Consider the following 23,719-nt stretch of genomic DNA (forward strand, 5'->3'; position numbering starts at 1 on the left):
TTGCCGTCATCCTCACGATGATCTCTGGGTGCCCTCTAATAGCTTGTGTCATTTCAGATGAAGGGAGATAGGGAATGGGGCACTGAGGCATCCCCGTTGGAGAAATCCTTCAGGAGGCCACATTACAGAGCAGTGGCAGCGGATCCTCCTCTGGGCTGTTGGGGGCCGGCATCATGGTAATGGCCCGACAGGGACGTCTTTCAGCTCCCACTGCCCTGGATCAGGGCCTCTGACTCTTGCTGGGTAACAGCCTCCTGCCTGGTCCTCTGCCTCCAGCACCTTCTCTCTCCAGTCAACCCTCTTCCTCACTCGCCATGATGATCTTAAAATCTCAGCAGGTCCTTTTTCAGCCCAGCAACTTTCAACGGTTTTCCATTTTCTCTTGAATAAAGCCGCAAACTTTTAGCATTGAGTCCTGGGAAATTCATCAGTTTTCAAAGGGCATATCTGTCCCCAAACCATGCTGTTGTTCCTGCACCCGAAATCTGGGAGCCATCTTTCCTTCCTTCACCTGTATTCATTTAAGTTCATCTCTTGTCTCCACTGCCGTGATTGAGAGCTCTCTTTCTTATTCCTCTCCTTCCCCACAAGCCTTCCCCTGGGCTGTTCCGGCTGCCTTCCCCAGTCTTGTCTTTGTGCAGTCCGGCTGCCTTCCCCAGTCTTGTCTTTGTGCAGTCCGGGGTGCCGAGGAACCAGAGGAGGCCACTCTGCTGCTCCACAGAGGGGATGCTCATGGAGGGATTAGGGCTGCCAGGGCTGTTGCAAGCAGTCGGTACATACCGCCCCATGTTTATTGTTTTAAATCACTGTCCACTTGAATTTAAAGGCAGCTCGTGGCCAAAGCATTATGAGACATGCGGTGGTTGAGGTATGTTCTCATCAGTCATGCGTGGACACACAGGCTATGTTGTTGTTATAATGGTCTCTTTAGAGAGCGGGGCGGGGAGAAAAGTGAAAGCGAGCCCCCTAGTGGCAGCTTACTGTAGTTGCATGGGTAGAATCTGGAGGGGTACCTTTCCTTAAGCAGTGCCCCCAAACCTAGTTGTGGCAGAGCAATGTCCCCAGAGGTGGACTAGAAAACATCCAGCGTTTCTGCTGAGTCCTTGACTTCTCCAAGAGTAAGACCAAGTCACTCTATGGCCCATGGTTAGACTGGAAACTTGCTCCGTCTCCACTTTCATGTAGAAATAGAAATGCTTTTGGTGCAAATGCAGCCAGGGAAAAGTGATCAGTGAGAAACAATAGGGAAAAGGAAAACCACCCCAAACATCATCAATGTCTGTTTTTTACTCGACTACGGGGAGGCAGAAGACAGAGTAGGTGGCTCGTTTATGAAGTTCTCACGGTCTTCCTAACCTCTGGACCAGCTACTCACTGGAGTACTGTTGCCTTCCGGGAGGGTGGAACCTGGAACCTGGATGAAGTGCTCCCTCCTGGCTCGGTGTTGGTGGGCGTGCATGGCTCTCCCACCGGAATCTGTCCCATGCAGGCTTGGCTGGAGGCGGTGGGTGCATTGTAGTGACAGCTGAGGAAGGAGCTAAAGGGGACAGCATTGGACAGAGCCACAGGGTGCTAAGTGTCCCAGCACGTTTCTCCTCTCTTTTAAAGCATAGGGTCCCCTTCCTTTAGGAAACTTCCCAGATTCGAAAGACTTGTTTTCAGCATTAGGATTGTCCCGCCATCTTGGTATTTTTACCAAATATCATCGCAGTGACCGGTCTGTTTCTTTCCCTCCTCATTTGGCTACTTCCCGAGGGCTGCAGCTACTCCAGTCACCCCTTATGGCCTCCAAATTCAACCCCATAGCTATGTGATCAAGTGCAAGTGCATCAAATTTTTGCTGGGATGGCTGGAAGGTGTGCCCCTATCCTGGGGGCCTTGGCGACTAAAGAAGGCGGATTTGCACGGAGGACAGGCTTCTCTGAGGCCTGACAATGACAAGTGCAGAGTGCTAGGAGGAGAGGCAAGTGTGGAGGGAGTGAGCTCCGGAAAAGTGCCAGAAACGGACCAGAAGCAACAACCCGAAGGGAGAGGTAGGGCGTGGAGTCAGGGGAAAGCGCTCTGGGTGAGGATGCTGGAGACTCATTTCTGGCTCCCTGAGGCCTTACTAGGAGCCGCTGGCTCGGCCCCCAAAACTGCCCTGCCGGCTTTCCTGCTGGTAGCCCCAGCCAAGGCGTGCGCAGAATGAAAATGAAAGGCCTGATTCTACCATAAAAGAAATGGGCAAATCCTCCGAGAGCCTGGTACAAGGGAGTAGACGAAACCCTGACTAGAAACTGTAATACCTGCGTTCGGGTCCCGGGCACCCAGGTCCAGCGCGTGTCTGGGACCTGAGCGTCACCGGGGGAAGGGCCAATTAAGGACACTTGCCATGGCCAGCTCTCAGGGCTCTGAGGGAGAGAGGGTACGCGGCTGGGACTGAGTGGCGTGCTGGGAAGAACTCAACAGGATCCCTCGCCAGGGTGAAGAGGCAAGGGGAAGGGGACAACGCGGCCCACCGACAGATGAAGAAGAAATAGGGAGGTGGGCCGGGCCGGGAGCCAAGCGGAACCCGGGAGGAAGATGTCTCCCGGAAGGAGACAGACAAGTTTCCAACCTGTGATGTGCTTTTCCAGCTTACAAATTGCTCTTGACTTTGTGGGGCAGACGTCATTTGCATGTGAAATGGAAGTAATCCTGCACTGTGGTCCCTGAAAGTTGTGCCTGGCTGGTTAGTGCCTCCCCGTGGAATGTTCTAGACACTCTGTGATGCCAGCACAGCCATCATGGCCCCAGCCCTGGTCTCTGTGATGACTCCCTTCTGGACGGGGGGCCTCTTTCTGTTCCCAGTCCCTGGCACAGAGCAGGCCCCAAGCAAATGTCTCCTAGTTACGGGTCCAGTGATTTCTGAAAGAGATGTGGTTTTGCCAAGTCTATGGGAAAGGACAGAGAAGACACCCATTTGGAAAAGGTTAGAGAGGGTTTTCTTTTTTTCTTAGTATTTATTACTTTTGAGACAGAGAGAGACAGAATGTGAGCAGGGGAGGGGCAGAGAGAGAGGGAGACCCAGAATCTGAAGCAGGCTCCAGGCTCTGAGCTGTCAGCACAGAGCCTGATGCGGGGCTCGAACTCACGAGCAGTGAGATCATGACCTGAGCCGAAGTCGGATGCTCAACCAACTGAGCTACCCAGGCGCCCCAGAGAGGGTTTTCTTGAGAGGAGGGTTAGGACCCTTCATAGACCTATGATTCTATTTGATAAATTTGAAAAACTACCATTTGGGGCTAATTCGCCCAAGTAAGAGTCAACTATAAATAGGTCTTTAAAGTTTTATTAAATCATTTAGACTTGAAAGAAGTCACAATACTTGACACACTTAAGTGCGTTCTGTACACCACCAACCCAAATGGATTGAGTTCAGAATTTTTTATAAATAAAAAATAAACATATTTACAGTGAAAAATAAAAACATGTTAGCTAGTTAGATGATGAAACTGTTATTAATGATCAGTTTTGGGAAAGTACCAGCCTACAGGATTACACATAAAACATTTAAGATTTCATTAGGTTTAAAAAGTCCATAATTGAAGAAGTTAGTTGTAATATATGATTCATGTCTCACTACAGCTTTTTCCTTCCCCAAACCAGAACTTGTGGCCAATTTACACAAAAAGCTTCATTTTCCCTTTATTGGAGGTAAAAGTACAAAAAGCTCTTAAACTCTCCCTAGAACCATCTAAGGAATAAAGCTATTCAATGCTACGAATGTCACTATAAAACTAGCTATGGACATAAACCGTTATACAATTTGTGCCATTGTTCTCCAAAATAGTGCAGATGCTTCATCCACCCACCAGGTCAAAAACGGAGTCAGCTTTTTCTGGAAATTAGTTTCAAAATCACCACCATGTCTCTAGAAAGCATATTTCTAGAACAATATAGTTACCACATGTAGGAGCCATCATTCTTCTGTACTATAAAAATATGTCCCTCTAATTCTCTCTTTATATTTTAGGGATTGCTTCTATACCACCACTCCCTCACCCCCCAGGCAAAGGTGAGGGCTATAAAACTTGGCCAGCCCGTTTCAAGAGACCCACAAAGAAAAAGGACCACATGTGATTTACTGAGAGCCTTCTCCTGGAGCAGAGCAGTACAGAGTTGGCTCAAATTAGGTTATGCCCCTAAATCCAGTTTCAATAGGACTTAGAAAAAGTAGTCCAAAATAAAACTGAGCAAAGAACAAAAATTTCAAGTTCACAATTTCAGAAAGCCACATTCCTAAGAGGCTGTCCTGTGTTACCTATTAGGGGGTGAGCATCAGTTAAGGTTAATTGCTTGGCAAAGGGCTCCAGGAGCTGCTGCACTGTCTTGAGTGTTTCGTTCCCGACGAACTCATGGAGCGAGACCTCTGTCTGAGTACAGTTTTTCCTGGAAATTCCAAGTCTTCAAACACAGCATTTTCAATAATGTTAGTAGCTTCAGGCCGTTCCATGGGAGATGGAGACAGCATGTCTTGAACCATCACATACTGAAATATAAAAATTGTCCTGTTAATGAAAGGCCAGGTTTAGACCATGAAACAGTCTGCTAAATCAGGAATCAGAAAAATTCTTCTGTAAATATACTGTTTGCGGGCTAGTTTCCGATGCAACTTCTCAGCTTTGCCATTAAAGTACAAAAGCAGCCATAGATAAGTAAACAAATGGGCATGGCTGTGTCCCAATAAAACTTTATTATAAAATTAGACAGAAAGCTGCATTTGGCCTGTGGGACATAGTTTGTTAACCCCTGGTCCAAATAAACATGGACCATTTTGTGGTAATTGATTGTTTTCTAACATATCATAAAGGGTCTTAAATCATATCCTTGAAACACAGACATAATCTGTCTTTACAAATAATTCCATCTTGGGGCATCTGGGTGGCTCAGTTGGTTAAGCGACCACTTTAGCTCAGGTCATGATCTCGCAGTTCACGGGTTCAAGCCTGGCCTCGGAATCTGTGCTGACAGCTTGGAGCCTGGAGCCTGCTTTTGGATTCTTTGTCTCTCTCTGCCCCTCCCCCACTCGTGCTGTCTCTCTCTCTCAAAAATAAATAAACATATAAAAAAGTTTTTAAAAAATAGTAATTCCATCTTGGGGTGCCCGGGTGGCTCAATCAGTTAAGCAACAACTGTTGATTTTGGCTCAGGTCATGATCTCGGGTTTTGTGCAATGGAGCCCCATGTTGAGCTCCATGCTGACAACTCCGAGCCTGCTTGTGATTCTCTGTCCCTCTCCCCTGCTCATGCTCACTCTCTTTCTCAAAATATACATTAAAAAAATAATTCTTATAACTGCATGTGAATATACAATTATCTCAATAAAATTTCAATTAAAGGGGCGCCTGGGTGGCTCAGTCAGTTGAGTGTCCCCCCAGGTGTCCCTATAACAGATAATTTTTAAAATTAATTTATTAATTTATTTATTTATTTATGAGAGAGAGAGAGAGCATGAGTGAGTGAAGGGCAGAAAGAAAGGGAGAAAGAATCCCACAAGGTGCAGAGAGAGAGGGAGAGAGAGTGTGGAGCCCAGAGTGGGGCTCAAGCTCACCAGACCGGGGCTTGAACTCACAAACCGTGATATCATGACGTGAGCCAAGGTGGGACACTCAACTGTCTAAGCCACCCAGGTGACCCTATAAAGATCATTTTTAATGCAATTCCTCATTATACTTACAGTAGTAACAGATAAATTTGGGCCTTTTTCCAATTTGATAATTAACACACAGTCTGATTTACTTCAATTTTATTATTTAAAAAATTCAAGATTTATCAATGTGTGAATTTTATTTTATTTTATTTATTTTTTTCAATGTGTGAATTTTAAAATGATGTGTGTGTGGACCAAATATATTATGAAATAAAAATAACAGCAGCAGCAAAAACAAACTTCAAAGGTTCATTTCATACAATTTCCACCATCAAGACCAGCTTAATGTTTCCTTGTCACTTCGCTGAACCATTTTACAGTGCCACTCTGAGTGCTTTAACTCCAGCACACAAAATCAATGGGAATTAGTGACCCCCACCCCTGCTTTTTAAAGAAACAAGCCAGGTTTTAAGATCCCTCCCAAATTCACTAAAATAAAGAGATTAATGGCGCAGTCCTAGAAGCAGCTCTGTTCCCGTGAGTACACTCAGAGTTCAGCCCTTATTCAAGCCAAAGGCTGCGATGAGGTACACATGGGACGTCACCCAGCGGGGAACACAGAGCAGGGGCCAAGGACCCCACCAAGGACCCTGGACCCGAGTTCAGGCTGTGATTTTAACAAGCTGTGTATGCTTGGGTCAGGTCCCTTTCCTCACTAGACCTCTGGCTTCCTCATCTGTAAAACAGGAAACTGATGAATTAATGGCTAAGGAGCCTTTAAGTTCTAAATTTGATTCATAAGAAAATAAAAGATCAGAATTATACAAACCTCATGAGGATATTTCTGAGTAAACAGTGGTGGAAATTTGAGATTTCTTACATCAGTCAAGATCTAAAAAGAAAGAAAAGTGTTACTTGTTTTTAAATCTGTTCTGACATACGGATCTATTTATTTAAACGTATTTTGTGATAGTCTCACAAAGTGACTAAGAAGAAGATTGAATATTAAACAGATGGAAAATTTATCAATAGCCTCTCCTGACCTGACAATCTACACATAAGTGCTTCCAGAGCACAAATCTTACATGCCATCAAATCATCAAAATGTAGAAAATAATTCACATATAATTATGCTTGAATTGTACATATTATACTGACACCTGTATTTTAACTGAAAACACTGATTTGTGTAAAAAAAAAAAAAAAAAAAAACCCCAACCAAATCCTCAATCATTCATGAATAAATATTTGTGACCTTAAGTGGGTAACTTTTACTATTTGTATCTAGTCTCTTTGTATTTGATATGAAAAGTGTATATTCTTTATTCCTCTCTCTCTCTCTCTTTTTTAGTAATCTCTATGCCCAACGTGGAGCTGGACCTTATGACTTCTGAGATCAAGAATTGCACACTGCTGACAGAGCCAGCCTGGTACCCCTGTTCTTTTTCTTCTTCTTCTTTTTTTTTTTTTGAGTGAAAAAAACAAAAAACTAAAAACAACAACAACGAAAAAAACAAGTCAATTGTGCTAAGTCATGAGTATAAAAAGAAGCTTTTCAAAGTTCACTGGGAAATTTTCTGTTTTGTTTTGTTTATCGTAGTTGTCCTAGACAGTTGGAAGTAGTATCTCATTGTGATTTTGATTTGTATTTCTCTAATGAATAATGGTGTTGTGCTTATTGGCCATGTGTATACCTTCTTTAGAGAAATGTCTATTCAAGTCCTTTGCTCATTTTTTAATTTGGTTGCCTTTCTGTTCTTGAGTTGTAATAGTTTTTTGTATATTCTGGATACTAGAACCTTATCAGATATATGGTTCACGAGTATTTTCTCCCATTCTGTAGGAGATTTTCACTTTCTTGACAGAGTTCTTTGATATACTTGTAACAACATAAATTTTGATGGCATATAATTCTGATTCTTTACATATGTTGGACTTGTATCATATTTTGCTAGAAGTTTTTAGAATGTTCTTAAATTTAGTCATTCTGGTTTTTAATTTTCTTCTTTTTTTCTCATTTATTGTACAGACTACTTGGTAGGTCTTTTGGTGGGAAAATATGAACCTTGGTACTCTGTGAAAACTATCTCCTTTTCTACCATGGACAGGAGTCAATAGATAAGATCTAAAACTGATATAGAAATGATGATAAGAGCATAAACTTTAGAAATATGGAGGTAAGTACCACAATAGCAGTTAGAAAAGTTGAGGGTGACCATTTATGAACAATGGGATAAAGTGTGACAATGGCCTCCTCTTAAAAGGCTTTCAGTAGTTGGGTCACCTGGGTGGCTCAGTTGGTTAAGCATCCAACATTTGATATTAGGTCAAGTCATGATCTCAGGGTTATCGGATGGAGCCCCTCGTAGGGCTCTGCGCTGAGTGTGGAGCCTGCTTGGGATTTTTTTCTCTCTCACTGCCCCTCCCCAACTTGTGCTTGGCTGTTCTCAATCTAAAATTTTAAAAAAACTTTTTTTTTAAAGACTTTCAGTAGTCTTCCTTAAAAGCCATGGTCATGGTTTATTTTCAAAGAAAAACCAAACCATTAATTATGCTTAATTTGACAGTTTTTAAGTGTATGAGTATGTGGCCAGTTGCTGTCTGGAAAATTCTTTTCTTTTTTTTTTTTTTTTTTTTTTTTAATGTTTTTTTATTTATTTCTAGAAGAGAGAGAGAGACAGCGTGAGCAGGAGAGGGTCAGAGAGAGGAGTCACAGACTCCGAAACAGGCTCCAGGCTCTTAGCTGGCAGTCAGCACAGAGCCCGACGCGGGGCTCGAACCCACGAACTGCGAGATCATGACCTAAGCGAAAGTCGGACGCTTAACCGACTAAGCCACCCAGGCGCCCCTGGAAAATTCTTTTCTGACCCACATTACCCGTGGTTCCCCTCGCTTTGCACTTATTACAAATTTACTGAGTGTAGAATATTGTTAATGATGAATTTAAGCAACAAGGAACAACCAAATAATTTTTGAAGACGGGGCTTTCAATGGAAGCAGTCTACCAATCTTCCCTATAAAGCTCGTGTGACCTGTTCCACTTACAGTCAGCTAGTCTGCTGGTATCAAGAATAACTTGTTCGCCTTTTAAAATTCTTTCTTTTTGGGGCGCCTGGGTGGCTTAGTCGGTTAAGCGTCCGACTTTCGCTTAGGTCATGATCTCGCGGTTCATGGGTTCGAGCCCCGCGTCGGGCTCTGTGCTGACTGCCAGCTCAGAGCCTGGAGCCTGTTTCAGATTCTGTGTCTCCCTCTCTCTCTGACCCTCCCCTGCTCACGCTGTCTCTCTCTCTCCTAGAAATAAATAAAAATAAAAAAAATAAAAAAATAAAATAAAATAAAATTCTTTCTTTTGTAAACTTGAGTATTTTCTTTTTGCACCTTTTCTGAGTAGGGGGAACTTACCCTGACTCTCTCCATCTGAGTGCCGAATGGGTACAGCAGTTCAAACAGAATGAGGCCTAAAGAGAAGATGTCCACTTTATGGGAGTAGTTGCTTCCATGAATCTGAAATCCCATATAAAGAAGAAATATTAGAAAAAAATTAACAGAGACAATACAACTGATAATATGGCCTTAGTGAATCCAAAAGTTGACCTAGTACTTCTTGGGATTAAATGGAATTGTATGGGTAAAAATGTCAGCAAAGAGTTAATAATCTCTCCCAGCCTCTTTTCTTCAACTCACTACAGCAAGAGTAATTAAACCACTCAGCATTACAGAAGGGAAGCCCAGGTACTGCTCTGAGATATGCATCAGTAAAGTAGGCCCCAAAGAAACCTGGAGCCTTGCAGGGCTAAATAAGTTGGTGGGAGCCAGTAAAAGCTGCTTGACTACCCTCGAGGTGAAGATTTTCAAAGCCAGCACTATCTAAAGCAGATCTCTCATTTCTAATCATCTTAGACCTCACCCATTTTTATGAGAAAATCTTCATTACTCCAAACCACTAATCAACTGTGGTTAGCCCTCATTATGGTACTTAATTATGGACTACTTTGCATTCTTAGTTGTATTTTTACATGTGTATATTTCTTATTGTTCACAACTAGATTATCAAGTCCTGGAGGGAAGGAAACTGCCGCTTTTGTGTGCTTTTGTGTTCCCATCATCCGGCACTGGGCTAAGTATAGAGAAGGCCCTCAATAAAAACTTATTTGTTAAAATGAACCTACGAATTGCAGCCCAACTACTCTAGAAAGCAAAGCCTCTTTCAAATTAAAAGTAACTTCCCAGGACTTAGAAGAACGCTTTTATTTGTCAAAATTACTCTCGGCAGAGAACTTCACATTTGGCAAACATCACAGAGGGGCGTTACTTTGAAACCATTCCATAGTGGCATTTCTCCCATCCAAGTACTAACCAGGCCCGACCCTGTTTAGCTTCCCAGATCAGACGAGATGTGGCGCTTTCAGGGTGGTATGGCCGTAGACCACAGTGGCATTTCTTAATGGGGGGGACTCTAAGACCTCTGCCACCTGGTATCTAAAGTGCAGCTGACACCAGTCTCCCCACTCCTTCCACCAGCCAGCCTGCCTCTATGTGTACAGAGTATCAGCTCCAGACTGTCAAATGCCAGATCGGTGACATTACCTTCCCCTCTTCCCTTACTTCTTATCTTTGAGGTTTGGGAAGTATTCAAAACTCTCCAAACTCTTCAAAAACAGAGCTTATAGGGGTACAGTGAAAAGGACACCCTCATACACTATTTGGAAAATATAAACACATCTTCATGAAAAGCAACCAGGCAGTAAACACTGACTTCTGTTTAACAGTCCTATTTTATTTCATCCACTCAAAGGTAGGTGGAAATGGGGAGATTTGTACACAGGGATAGTTATTTAAGTAATACTCCTAATAGCAAAATTTGTAACTAAAATGCCCAAAACAAATGTTGAATAAATTGGTTAGCAGAAAGAATACTATATACCCAAAGCTTTCTAAAAACATTTAATAATGGTGGGAAATGCTTAATTTTACTATTTTATCCAAAATTTTATGGACTAGAACCCCAATTTTGTTTTCCAAAATAAAGTATGTATAAAAACATGTTGTAAAATGTGTATACATACACAGAAAAAAAGAAATGAGAACCACTGTTAATGTTTTAGAGATTTTTTAGTGATTTTTAAATTTTTCTTTATACATTCCTATATTCCCTACATAGAAAATAAGATTAATATATAAAGAGGGAGAAAAGTATTATTAAATACATCTGAAAAACAATGTAGCTTCAGGAACACATACTAAGTGATCTCTACAAAATATCTAAAAATTAAGGAATTATATGCAAAATCTCAAGGGGGGTAGAATATAATATAAATATGCCCTTGGAGAGTTTATCACTATGCAATACTAAAACTTGGACTGTATTACTTGGTAATTACAACCAAGAAAAATGTAGCCATTCTCTGCTCATTTTCTCCTAGAAGGGTAAAAAAAATTGAGAGCTTTGATAAAATATATTTTAAACAGTATCTTAACACAGCTTCTGAAGCTTGGTTAAAACAGTTCATACAAGGTATTCTGAGAGACTTTTAAAGGGACATTTTTTGTTTTTAATTTTTTTAAAGTTTTTCTTTTTTAAATGTTTATTTATTTTTGAGCAAGAGAGACAGAGCACAAGCAGAGGAGGGGCAGAGAGAGAGGGAGACACAGAATCCCACGCAGGCTCCAGGCTCTGAGCTGACAGCACAGAGCCTGACCCAGAGTTCGAACTCACAAACCATGAGATCATGACCTGAACTTAAGTCAGGCACTTAACCAACTGAACCACCCAGGAACCCCTGTTTTTCATTTTTTTAAAACTTTTATTTATTTTTTGAGAGACAGAGACAGAGCATGAGTGGGGGAGGGGTAGAGGGAGAGGGAGACGCAGAATCCTCAGCAGGCTTCAGCCTCCAAGCTGTCAGCACAGAGCCTGACACGGGGCTTGAACCCACGAACCGCGAGATCATGACCTGAGCTGAAGTCAGACACTTAACCATTGTTTTGTTTGTTTTTTAATAAAGGGACATTTTAGGAGTACCTGGGTGGCTCAGTACAGTACCTCTGGCTCTGGCTACCTCTGAAACCAGTTTCTACGTAGTTTACACAAGAGGAACTGGAATTAAGTTTGGGAGAGGGGCATTCAAAGTCTTTTTCTAAATTTCCAGTTGCTGTCAGGTTCTGGTCCAGGGGTCAGCGTGTTTTATGCACTGTATTTTTCTTAATTCATCCCCAACTCAGGTTGTAGAAATTGCACCCTACCTGTGCTGTCTGTGCACACACACTACTATCAGTTTTCATGATTTGCAGATTTTATTGTATTGAGTATTTTAAGGAGAATGTGGATGGAGATTCCTGGGGCATATCTAGCTTGCGGCCATGCTAAGTGAAAATCCATTTTCAATTTAGAAGGAAAACAAAAAACTTGCCTGCTCTGGGCTCATATACAGTTTGGTCCCCACTTGTCCTGTGTGTCTGGCACACGCTGGCATTGGGGTCAGGACCATCTGCTCTTCCTCATCCTGGTCCATTGCAGTCACTAATCCAAAGTCTCCAACCTTGACCACATCGTCCACTGTAAAGAATATGTTGGATGGCTGGAAAAAATAAGAGGGACAAAGGCACAGTGGAGAAGGAGAAGAAGAGAAAGTGAAGAGAGTTATTTAAATGACCATAGAAGAAAAATATAAGAAACTAGATACTCTCAAGCATGTTTCTCTTTAAAATGGACTACTATAAAAATAAAAGCACTCATTCGATGTTAAGTTGAGTAAGGAAAAGGGAGGGGTGGCAAAAGGGGCTAACACTGACTGACCATCTATTTAAACTCTTAGAGACTCACCTTCTCCAGGGCCTAGTCCTCAATCTCAGCATTTTAGACTCTCCCTGGGCAGGCTTTTTATGTTTATGACTTAAGTCATGATAGTAACAGTGATAATAACAGCAAAGGTATATAGAACACTGGTAATGCACCAGGAGCTGTTCTAAAGCAGTTCACCACTATGGGGGTGCCTGGGTGGCTCAGTCAGTTCGGTGTCTGACTTCAGCTCAGATCATGATCTCACAGTTTGTGAGTTCGAGCCCTGCATTGGGTTCTCTGCTGTGAGCGCAGAGCCTGCTTTGGATCCTCTGCCCCCATCCCCCGCCCCTCTCTTGCTCATGCTTTCTCTCTCTTAAAAATAAATAAAATAAAAAAATAAATAAAGCAGTCTACCACTAGTAACTCATGTAATACTTACAAATGTATTAGTCCTTTTAGACCCTCACTTTATAGATGCGAAAATTGAGGCCCAGAGAAGTTGAGTAAATTGTCCAAGGTTACCCACCCAGTAAGTGGTGGAGCAGGGATTCAAACCCAGGCAGGCTGGCTCCCTAAGAAAAAGACTTCTGTTTCGCTGCCACATGGCCATCATTCAATACAATCGTTGCCCTGTGGTAGCTAATCGCTTCTCTCTGATGAATGAATAAATCAGACTGACCTTTGGGTTTGTGTCTGAAAGGGGGAAGTAGGCTACCAAGGAGAATAAGAGCTCCTGGCTACTACCTTGTGCTGCCTCTTCTATACCTGTATGCTCCCATATACTCCCAGAACGCTGTCCCAAGTTCCAAACTCTCATATGCTACTGTTTGTGGGATATGTCCACAACCAGATTTCTTGTGGGCTCCTCCACCCGCCCTGCGTGAAATACATCATCTTTCTTTCAGCACCCTCTCTAACCCTGGCTAACATAACCACCGTTCATAGCCCTTGAAATGAGCAGAAAGGAAGCCATTTAGCTCAAAAAACTGGAATGTCACTAGCCTCAAATACTATTACATAACATTTACTTCTAAACTCCAAAACACGATTCTACAGTTTTGACTCTGAAGTGGTGAGTGACTGCACATAACCCAAAGTCTATAGTAAGAGCATCTTGCTCTCCCACAAATGGCCCCACGTGAGAGACAACAATAGACCATTCTGCCTCACATCTTCCTCCCTCCCTCCTACCTTTCCAGAGTCCGTTGTTATTTGCCAAACACTGTAACAGAATTTTTGTTTTTGTTTTTTATTTTTTGGGGTTTTTTTGGTTTTTTTGGTTCTCCATCATCTCTCCCTGTGTTTCCACCAGAAATATCCTGACTTAACTTGGGGAACTTTTCCCAACTGTGCAGCAACCCATGGTTCGTGTGGAAGTTGCCCTGAGGCTACCCCAAAGGTTGTATAAGCCAGTCAGCAAGGTTCCATCCCCTGGCCAGAAGACTGGGTTATCAATTAGAAAGAAAGCCAGGACTTCTGATCAATACTGGGGGAAAGAGATACTTTTGTTCCCATGCCCTATCCAACCACTTCCAAAGACTTAGCACATGAAGTCCTGAGAACTGCTGAGACTGTGAAGGGAGACCATGGCTGAAAATAGAAACAAGAAATGGTGATGGGGCAGGGGCCAGGTTCTGGCTACATCTGTTGATCCTAGATCAAGCTTTACCTGAATCTTGGATGGTTCAGTTACATGGCCAATACATTTCCTTTTTTGATTGTATTAGTACAAACGCAAGCAAAAGAATATTAAAAATAAAATGGTATGAGCATACAGAATGTGTCAGGCATTGTACTAAGGATATAACAGGTAAGCAAAACAGACATGGAAACCAGAGGAATAATACAAGTGAGATGAGAATTTAAAGGAGAAACACCAGGTTCTATAGGACCCAATGTATCTGAGGAACTGCAAAAAGCCCAGTGTGAAGCCCCAGCTAGAGTAGACAGAAGAGATTAGAAGTCTGGAGGATTGGGGGATGGGAAGTGCCGATGACAAAAATTTAGCAGGGAACAAAAGCTGGGGAGCGGGGAGGGCCTCAAGGTTTAACATGGCTTAGAGACTTGGGTCAGAAAGAACAGAATGCAGACCTTTTTAAACCAGGAATAAAAATTGTGGGAGTAATTTTTCTGGCAAATTAGAAGTCTTTAAAAACAATATATCTTTACAAAGGAATAAACTTTTGATTTCTAGAAAAACTAAGGGGAAATTAATTTTCTTGGAATTTTTTGGGTGCATAGAAAACGCAGAAAAAACCTTTAGACATTAAAAGATGGCATTCAACAAATATTCACTAATATCTCAGTAATATAAAATCGGCAGAAGGATACTTATTATCAGTGAAAACATAATTACACTGCCTTTCAACTTGGCATCTTGTGTGTACAGGAAGTGCTAAATACAAGAAGAATGTGTTTCCCACCAAATGATAAACGTTTACTGTAATCATATAGCCAGCACCTTTTGGTTAAGTGTATCTGGCTGCCTGGAAGTTGACTTCTCCCTTCCAACGAAAAGAAATAATCTTTGAACTTTTTCTACAGTGCAGAAGAATTCCTGCTTATCATTTTGGGCCCATCCCCAAACCACTGAAGCATAGTGATCATATATAACTCAATAAGAATTACTTTGGAAAACAGGAACTATTCCTAATTCTTATCCCTATTATTCCAAACTCTTAAAACGTATTCACGGATTTAAAAACCTACTGGTGATTTCAGAAGGAAAAAATGTGTCCAAGTAGCTACTTTGGTGCCCAAAACAAAAGTTTGTGGTTATGTGAAACAAAACTGCAAATACTTGCAATCAATAACTTAAGCTACTTCATCATCAGGGGAGTATTTCTATATTCCCTACGTGTGTATTGACGATGGTTATGAGCATATGGAATGTGGCAGAAATTAGTCAAGTAAAAGTTCCATATACTTATTTCAGAAACACACACTGAAGAAATATTGTTTTAGTAAGAATCTTATGTAATTTAGGACCTCATATTGCTGCAATATTCACTACTGTGTATACAAAAAAACAGAATCAAAAACAGAATCAAAGGCTTTAGAGTTGTAAACAATCATATGGCTATTTGCTGGCTTTCTCCCTCCTGCTTCTCACACTCCTCTCCAAAGCCTAAATAGTTTGGGAATAGGGGCAAAAGCATGGAGTTTGCCCCAGTTCAGAACTGGCTAATGGGGAACCTACATTTGCTCTTCCACTTGGGTCCTTTCACCATGCTACTCTGGGGCCCTCTGGGACTTAGGTCAGGGTTACCCAAAGCCATAGGAAACACAGGGTATATCTTCTTAGGGTGCACTAGTCCTTCTCATCAGGAGGACCGAGAATGCTTTCTACTGTAAAATGAACATAAGCACATTATAGAGGAGAAGGTATGCTCTGCCTGAAGTTTTCCAAACACGAGACTTCTTTTTGCAGCAGCCTCCTTGAGGCTACTTCTGACCTCTGCTCCCTTTCTCTGATGCCTTTACTCTCCTTTGCTCGAAGGCCCTTCAGAGACAGACAAATCTCCAAAGTATGAAAGTACTGCTCCTGATCACAGAAGGTCAGACTGAAACCCCCAGGCGACGTTCCACGGATACAGACCTTGAGGTCCCTGTGCATGAGCCCTTTACTGTGCAGAAACTCTACGGCCTCTGCGATCTGCAGGAAGATGTGCAGACACACGCCCCTCTCTCTCTCCTCTATGCTGCATCGGCTGTTCATCCAGTCTTTGAGGTTTTCCTTTCGGCAGAGCTGCATCTGAATGTAAAGGTATACCTTCGGCGAACTGGGCTGGAGTTTTTCTGCAGTGTTTTTAGTGAGATCTAAACTTAAAGTGGTCGGTCTTGGAGGAGAAATAGAGAAAGTAGGCTCAGAGGAGGATTTGCTCCTGGAAGGCTTGAAAGTAGTTAGTTTATTAGCGCAATGGTTGCCAATATGCAGTCGGTTAGTTTTGTGCTCTTCTTTCCTGGATGCGTTATCACAGCCAGAGTCTTCAAACACTATCGAAGAGGACGTTCTCTCCCTTGACCTTTCATAAAGAGAAGCCTGAAAAGGACAAAGTTCAAAGGAGTGCCCCTCGCCATTGCCGTCCATGGTACCGTCTTCCACACCGCAGTCTGTAAGGCAACTGTCCTGGAGGTTGTAGGCTGCATCCACGGACTCACTGGTATCTCCATGGTCCGTTCCCGATACTTCCAGTGGAGAGAACTGGCTCTCAGATGAGCTTGTCCGGCCACAGGAAATCCCTACTGAAAAGGACCTCCTTTGTGAAGAAGGGGCTATGATCTCAATATGTTCCTTTGTAGAGAAAGGATCCATTCTGCATATTTTAACGGACGGTCCATCCACTGGACTAGGAGAGCTGAGTGGCCAGTCTGTGCTAAAGGTGGCAGAGATACAAAGGGAAGAGAGGCAGCATGTGCTGATTAGATGATGTGAGCTACACTCTTGATTCTAAAGGCTTCATCTGTAAGAAAGCCAGTTGCCAAATGACAAACGACATACAGATTAAATAAAAACATGCTATACGAGACAAAGAACAATCATATTCCACCCATTTCTTCTAAGAAATTTAAATTGGAAAGCTTCGTTTTACACCTGAAACCACTCTCCGTTCTCCCAGAGCAGCCCAGGCCTTTATACAAAACACGGGGCACAGAGGGCCCACCCAGGACAGGATTCCACAGCGGCCGTGATTCGGAATCCTTTGTCCACACTGGGGCAGCAGCTCCCAGGGCCTTGAGCCAAGGGCCACCTCACCGGGTGTGTGCTGAGGCCTGGTTTGGCTACTGACTGCGTCTATAACAAGTGTCACCTGAACAAATCACTTCAGGTGGATCTGGGGCTGTGTCTGGTACACGCAGGCAGGGAGTTTACTCCTAGCTATTGGTGAACAGTCTGTCTGCTGCCTGCCTCCTCTTTGTTCTCAGTCCTTTTTACAAGGGCCCTCTTTCCCACAGCATGGCCTATTTAATATGGGAATTATCTTCAGCCTGCATAAGTTTAAGTATTTTTAGCTACAAATACTTGTAACCTACTTTGAAAAGGGGTTGTGAATTGTTAACTATTGAGAAACTAAACATCTAAAATTTTTTAAAAAATGGAGGCAGAAGCAGACAAGATCTCTTAATGAGAAAAGCTGTTGGAAGTCCCTTAGGGATCTACAATTTGTAGAGTCCTATCTACAAATAATTTCAAAAATTCATGTTCTAAAAAATAAACTTTTTAATTAACACATGGCTAGAGAAAGTTCTAAAACAGGACAGAGAACAGCAGTTTTTCCTAAAACGAACAAACAAGACACATGTCTTGTTAAAGAAATGATACTCTGTTCACAGAGGGAAAAACCAGCCTAAAAGGAAGTACTAGTTTTTAAGCCTATGTCTAACCAAGTTACCTTTCATCTTTCAGCCATATTTCATCCATTTTTTCTTGCCACTTCTCAGGTGGTGCTTCCAACCAAGCATTGAAATACCTCACAATTCCTGGATGGTCAAGCTTGGCTAAGGCTTTAACTTCTCGCATTACCTTTTCCCGAGCCAATTCCCTGAAATACAGAAAAAAAGACAACACTAAAGGTTGCTCTTATCTGAAAAAGTAATCATATCTAGTAGTGAAAAGTAAGACAATAAAATTCTCTCTTGAATCTAAAATTAGAAACAGAGGAGTTAGGGGCAGCTGCGTGGTGCAGTCGGTTAAGTGTCTGACTCTTTATGTTGGCTCAGGTCATGATCTCAAGGTTTGTGAGTTCAAGTTCGTGGCCTCTGTGCTGAGAGTGCAGAGCCTGCTTGGGATTCTCTGCCTCCCTCTCTCTGCCCCTACCCCATTCATGCTCTCTTGCTCGCTCGCTCTCTCCCTCAAAATAAATAAGTAAACTTTAAAAAAATTTTTTTTTAAAAGAAAAGCATCTAGGGGCACCTGGATGGCTCAGTCAGTTCAGCGCCCGACTCTCGGTTCCAGCTCAGGCCATGATCTCATGGTTTTGTGAGTTCGAGCCCCATGTCAGGCTCTGTGCTGACAGTGCAAAGCCTGCTTGGGATTCTCTCTCTCTCTCTCTCTCTCTACCCCTCCCCTGCTCACGCTGTCTCTGTCTCTTTCAAAATAAATAAATAAGATTTAAAAGATTAAAAAGATTTAAAAAAGATTTAAGATTTAAAAATCTTTTAAAGATTAAAAGATTAAAAGATTAAAAAGATTTTGTTAAAGAAAAGCATCTGGATTTGATTTTCAGCTTTGACAGCGTTTCTGGTGGATCTAATCTCACGTTTCTAGAGATCCCACTGTCACCTGAAACAACATAATAAATGTAAGTTACATCCTCCTCCCTCCCCAGGAGATGGTTGGCTACTCCCACTCTGTGCTCTGTGCTTGGCTGTTGTTGTTAATGCCCCCACTCTCCCAATCTGGGAATCCTGATACATTTTTCAATTCTTCAGCTATCAAATCCCATCAGCTCTTCTTTTTCAATTCATGACACTCCTTTTTCACCCATCCCCACTACTGCACACAAATGTTCTATATCTTAGGACTATACTTATGAAAAAAAAAAAAAACTAACAAATATTCTTATCTCTGACCCTTTCCTCATGTCAGTCACCTACACACACCAACTCCAGAGCCACCTCTGCTTTGATCCCGTCATCTCTCTACTCAAAGACTGTACTGCCTATGAAATAAAATCTAAACCCCCTTGGTTGGCATTTAAGGTTCTGAAACCCATATCTTCCATCTTCTCCTCCATACTCCCCCATCTTTACCCTTTACTCCACTCACACCAGAATGCTCACTGCTCTCTGTACCACCTCCAGGTGCTTTTCCTAGGGCCCTTCTTGGGCCACACGTGTAGTCAGACATCCCTCCCTTGCACATCTGTCTACTGAGAGACAGGCTACTCCTGAACACCCAACACAGATGTCACCACCTCCATAAAGCTTGCCTTCCTTGATTTCAGCTATATCTGCACTTTTCTCATGAGAAGCTAGTAATCTAAGCCGCCAGGTAACAATCTTCCTTGTGTTGTAATTTTCTATATTTACAAAATTATTTTGTATATCCACAAAAGCCTCAAAGAGTTATTGGTTCTTGGGGGCAGAAGTTTTGCTTAATTTCATATCCTACACAGTGCCTTACACATATGAATATTTAAACTACTCAAAAATTATATATCAAAGAAAGGAATTAGTCACATAGTATGCAAATCCATCCCCATTGTGTGTCCCTAACTGTTGGACAGAATATTTAACTATCAGTTACGAGGACAATTCAGCAATTAGTGCACATTTAATCAAGAATCAATAGGAGTTTTCTAAAACAGATGGAAAAGAAGGCATTCCTCAAAGGCAATCATCTTAAGCATGATCCTGTTTTGAGTCAGAAATCCTACTTCCAGGAATCCATCCTAAGAAAACAGATGTGGTAAAACATTTATATAAAAGATGAACACTACAAAGTTGTTCTTAACTCATTTGAAACCCAATGTTTAACAATAAGAAACAGTTAAAATATTTCACATGTATCAGTTGGACTATTCTCCAGCCACAAGATACTTTTAGTGTATTTTAGCATTTTAATAAAATACTCTTAATAACATGGAAAATGTCAAGGATACAATGAAGGAAGCAACAGATAAAACTGTACTGTAATAGTAACTATGCTACGAAGAAGGTAAATTTATGATTAGAAAAAAAAAAAGGAAATACCATAAAATGGTAATATGAGTTTCACTGGGGAGAGAAGACACAGAGGATTTTTGTTTTAATACTTTTCTCTATTTCCCACAATAAGTGGATTATTTCCTTAAATGGTGCTATGTAGTAAAGTCTACAGTCATCATAATTCACTGTGGGGAAGCCCTGAATGGTTAAGAATCAAAAACAAGGACAGATTTTTTTACCTAGAGGCAAAGTATTCTAAGTAGATCACCCCAGGGCACCTGGGTGGCTTAGCTGATTGAGTGTCCAACTCTTGGTTTCAATTCAGGTCATGATCTTACTGTTTGTGGGATCGAGACCCGCACTGGGCTCTGTGCTGAGGGTGTGAAGCCTGCTTGAGATTCTCTCTCTCTCCTTGCCTCTCCCTTGCTCATGCTCTCTCTCAAAATAAATAAATAAATAGATCACCCCTTTTAAACAGCTGGTTACCTCGCAGTACTCAGTAGGTAAGATTCAGAAGGTTAGAAACTATGTTTTCTATAGGATCTATGGAGTATAGCAAGAAGGACATATTGCCTCTGAGATGAGTAATATGGTGCTAGCTCCAAGTTCATTATCAGTACCCCTCCCTTACCTGTTGGGGAGACGGATTCTCTTGATAGCGTAATTGCAGTCATCAACTTTATTTCGGGCTTCAAAGACAACTCCAAACCCGCCGCGACCCAGGCACTGAACTGGCTCAAAATCTGTTAGATATCTTTAAAAAAAAAAAAAAGGAAATTTAATAATCTTATTTTATGATGTATAAAAAGTATATAAACTCAGTAAATCTTATAGTTATAGAACTTATTTTAATAGAGAGTGCAGTATTTTAAATTTTTAATTATTTATTTGATTAAACTCTAATCGCAATGAGGAGCTTGAACTCACGATGCTAAAATCAAGAGTCCCATGCTCTACCAACTGAGCCAGCCAGACGCCCTGAGAATGCAGTTTAAATTCTACTACTAGCATTCTTTGTTCTTCTGTTTATATAAACAAAGCAAACCCACTCTAATTTTTTCTGAGGAAATTTATAAAAAATAAAAAAGCTCCTGTTTAATTGGGAAATCACCTGTTAACCACTTGTTTTTATAGCAACCATGCAACTGATCTAACCTGATACTTTCCATCACCTGCCAAATATTCCATCCTTAATTCTCTAAACTTTTGCCTCCTGTGGCATTCTGTGCTCAATTAGAAAAACACAGTTTAATCCTATGTCAGTGCTTGTAAATTTTATGGCAAAAATGTAATCAGTCTTATTATATTTAAGTTTTGTTTTTTTTTTAAGCCAGAAATCTTTCTAGGAACCAAAGCTGTCTGCAATTGGGTTGGTTGCCTCCTGAGTCAGTGTGCTCATCACCGGCTAACTCAGCATCTGTGACTTAAAGGCCGACCTGCACACGGTAGCCTGGTCTCCCTCCCATGCCTGACTTCGCCACTCGTCGCTGTGTTCCAGCCAGCCTGCGCGAGGTCTCATGACTTGGGAGCTTCTACTTCCGCTATTTGCTCTGCCAAGGTGGCCTACTTCTTTGTACTTAACGAAACTCTTGTTTTTCCTTCATTCTACTCATCTCGCCACTGCTATAGGGCCTTCCCACACCCCTGTCTTAATGTTCTCATAGCACTGTGCACGCAGTACTTTGAACTACTTAAACATAATCTCGATATTTTGCAGTTATTTGTACTCAGTTCATTCTCCCCACTGCCACTGAATTGTGGGCGCCTTGAATTCAGAAAAGCATTCTGGTTTCTCTTTGTATTTCCAGAGCCTGAGCTTACCTGGCAAACAGAAGGTCTATCTAACAAGTATCTATCGAACAATATATGAAAAAATAAATGAATGCACGCATGCATGCTGTGAAGTTGTTCTTCCAGCCAGATGGGGAGTAGTTGAATTAGATTATCTTTAGTGTCTCTCATAAAGCTAAGTTTATTACTTTATGATTTGCACACTCCTATTAATTTAGTAGCTGGCTCAGCTGGCTAGAGCATGGAGTTAAGGAGAGAGGCAATTGATCCAAATCCTCCATGGACCAATTACCTTCACAGAGAATGAAGAACAATACTCTGTATCCCTAAAAATAGCCAGTCAAGGCACTTCGGTACAAATCCATCTCCCCAGCTAGAAAGCCCATGAAATTCACACCCTACTTCTGAAGGGCCAATTGGTTTATTGCCCTATATTAAAGAAAACATCCATACGAAAACAAATATATCATCTGAAATGAGAGACATCTTATTTAGGATTATAGACTCTATAAATGTAAGTATCATCTTGCCGAAGGTCTCAACTGATAAATGACCAACTTGGGTCTTGAACTCATGACTGAACCCAGAGCTCAGGTTCTTTATAATGCCTACAATATACTAGGCATCCAGTAAACACTGGTATTATTATAGAGCTCATGTACTTGAAAAACAATCAGCTGTACTCACCATATTGAATAAAGTTAAAGGAAAATAAAGTCTAATTCAATTTCAGAGTACATTATTCTAATTCTCTTCACAATAGCCTTACAGATATATGCTTATTTACTATACCCCATTCCTCCCTGTGTTTACCTAATTCTTTCTTACTCACAATTTAAGGTTCAATGAAAATGTGACCTCATTTATGACAGCCTCTTCTCCACTTACAGAACCATCGCAACCATACTGAGTCACTTACAGTTCACGGCTTTTTTCTTGTATGTTTCCGTTTTGCCCAGTATTGTCTTCCCTCAGAGATTTTAAGCCCCTCCAGGATAGGCCTAGTCTTTTTATTTTTCCCAAAGCCTGGGAACACTGTTCTGCACTCAGTTGTTCAGAGTAAATGTTGAATGAACAATGAATGGCTTCAGTAGTGGACTACCTGGTGAAGAGCTGTTGGGTCCCTAATTCTATCCCTCTCTCTACCTGCTGGTGTTGCTGGCCGCGGACGTATTGATTAGCATCTTTATTAGTGGTGTACTAAAGCCTTTGCCATTTCTTAGTCACCTAGTAAATTCTCCTTTGGGAAACTTGTAGCTAAAACAAATTGATTATAGTCAACTCTCAATTTGTCGTAATACAGTATGGATGACCGTAGATCAAGTAGGTCCAAGTATCACATATTTTAGCTGGCATTTTCAATCTTTCTGTCATCAAATCATTGCCCTCGGTACTGAACAGTGAGGGTGTATATCTCTTCCTTGTCTCCATATTACTAAGTGTTAAGTATGATATCAAAACAAAGGGAAAATGTAGAGATAAACCATGTAATATAAAAAATGAACCACAGTACCATTCCCTGTACCACACAGTATAAAAACTTACATAGCTGAAGGATGCTAACAGATTCTCTCTTTTATTTTGCTTTCAAATTATTTGAATTGCTTACTTTTTAGGTGACTCACCTCCCTCTTCCATTTTTAAAAGTGACCTATTGGTATCTTTCCCCCCATTTTTTTATTTCTTATTCTAGACAGAATAAAGATGAAATAAATAATTGAGGATGAGGTAACATATAGAGATTTATACCATACTCTAATAACACAATAATAATTTGGTACTATTAATGATAAGCTCAGTACATGTAAACCCTCGATAGCTAAGTTGTCTGGTAAGAACTTAATTTGGTGGCTGAAATTCTGAACTTCTGTAACACTCTATTTTTA

General features: G+C 41.5%; 1 protein-coding gene across 1 annotated transcript in view; it reads right to left on the minus strand.

Annotated features, from left to right (window-relative positions):
• Positions 1–3,294: 3,294 nt before the first annotated feature.
• The window catches only part of EIF2AK3 (eukaryotic translation initiation factor 2 alpha kinase 3), a 66,942-nt gene continuing 46,517 nt past the window's right edge, over positions 3,295–23,719 (minus strand). Inside the window, exons 11-17 of the mRNA XM_039252640.1 lie at positions 20,674–20,796; positions 17,786–17,935; positions 15,991–16,768; positions 12,022–12,189; positions 9,014–9,115; positions 6,441–6,503; positions 3,295–4,510 (exon numbers count right to left, since the gene is read on the minus strand). Coding sequence (XP_039108571.1) covers positions 4,310–4,510; positions 6,441–6,503; positions 9,014–9,115; positions 12,022–12,189; positions 15,991–16,768; positions 17,786–17,935; positions 20,674–20,796 — 1,585 coding nt within the window. The 3' untranslated portion in view covers positions 3,295–4,309. The remainder of the gene's footprint in view (positions 4,511–6,440; positions 6,504–9,013; positions 9,116–12,021; positions 12,190–15,990; positions 16,769–17,785; positions 17,936–20,673; positions 20,797–23,719) is intronic.

This window comes from Hyaena hyaena, unplaced genomic scaffold (genome assembly GCF_003009895.1).
Source record: "Hyaena hyaena isolate Hyena2069 unplaced genomic scaffold, ASM300989v1 scaffold_421, whole genome shotgun sequence".
NCBI lineage: Eukaryota > Metazoa > Chordata > Mammalia > Carnivora > Hyaenidae > Hyaena > Hyaena hyaena.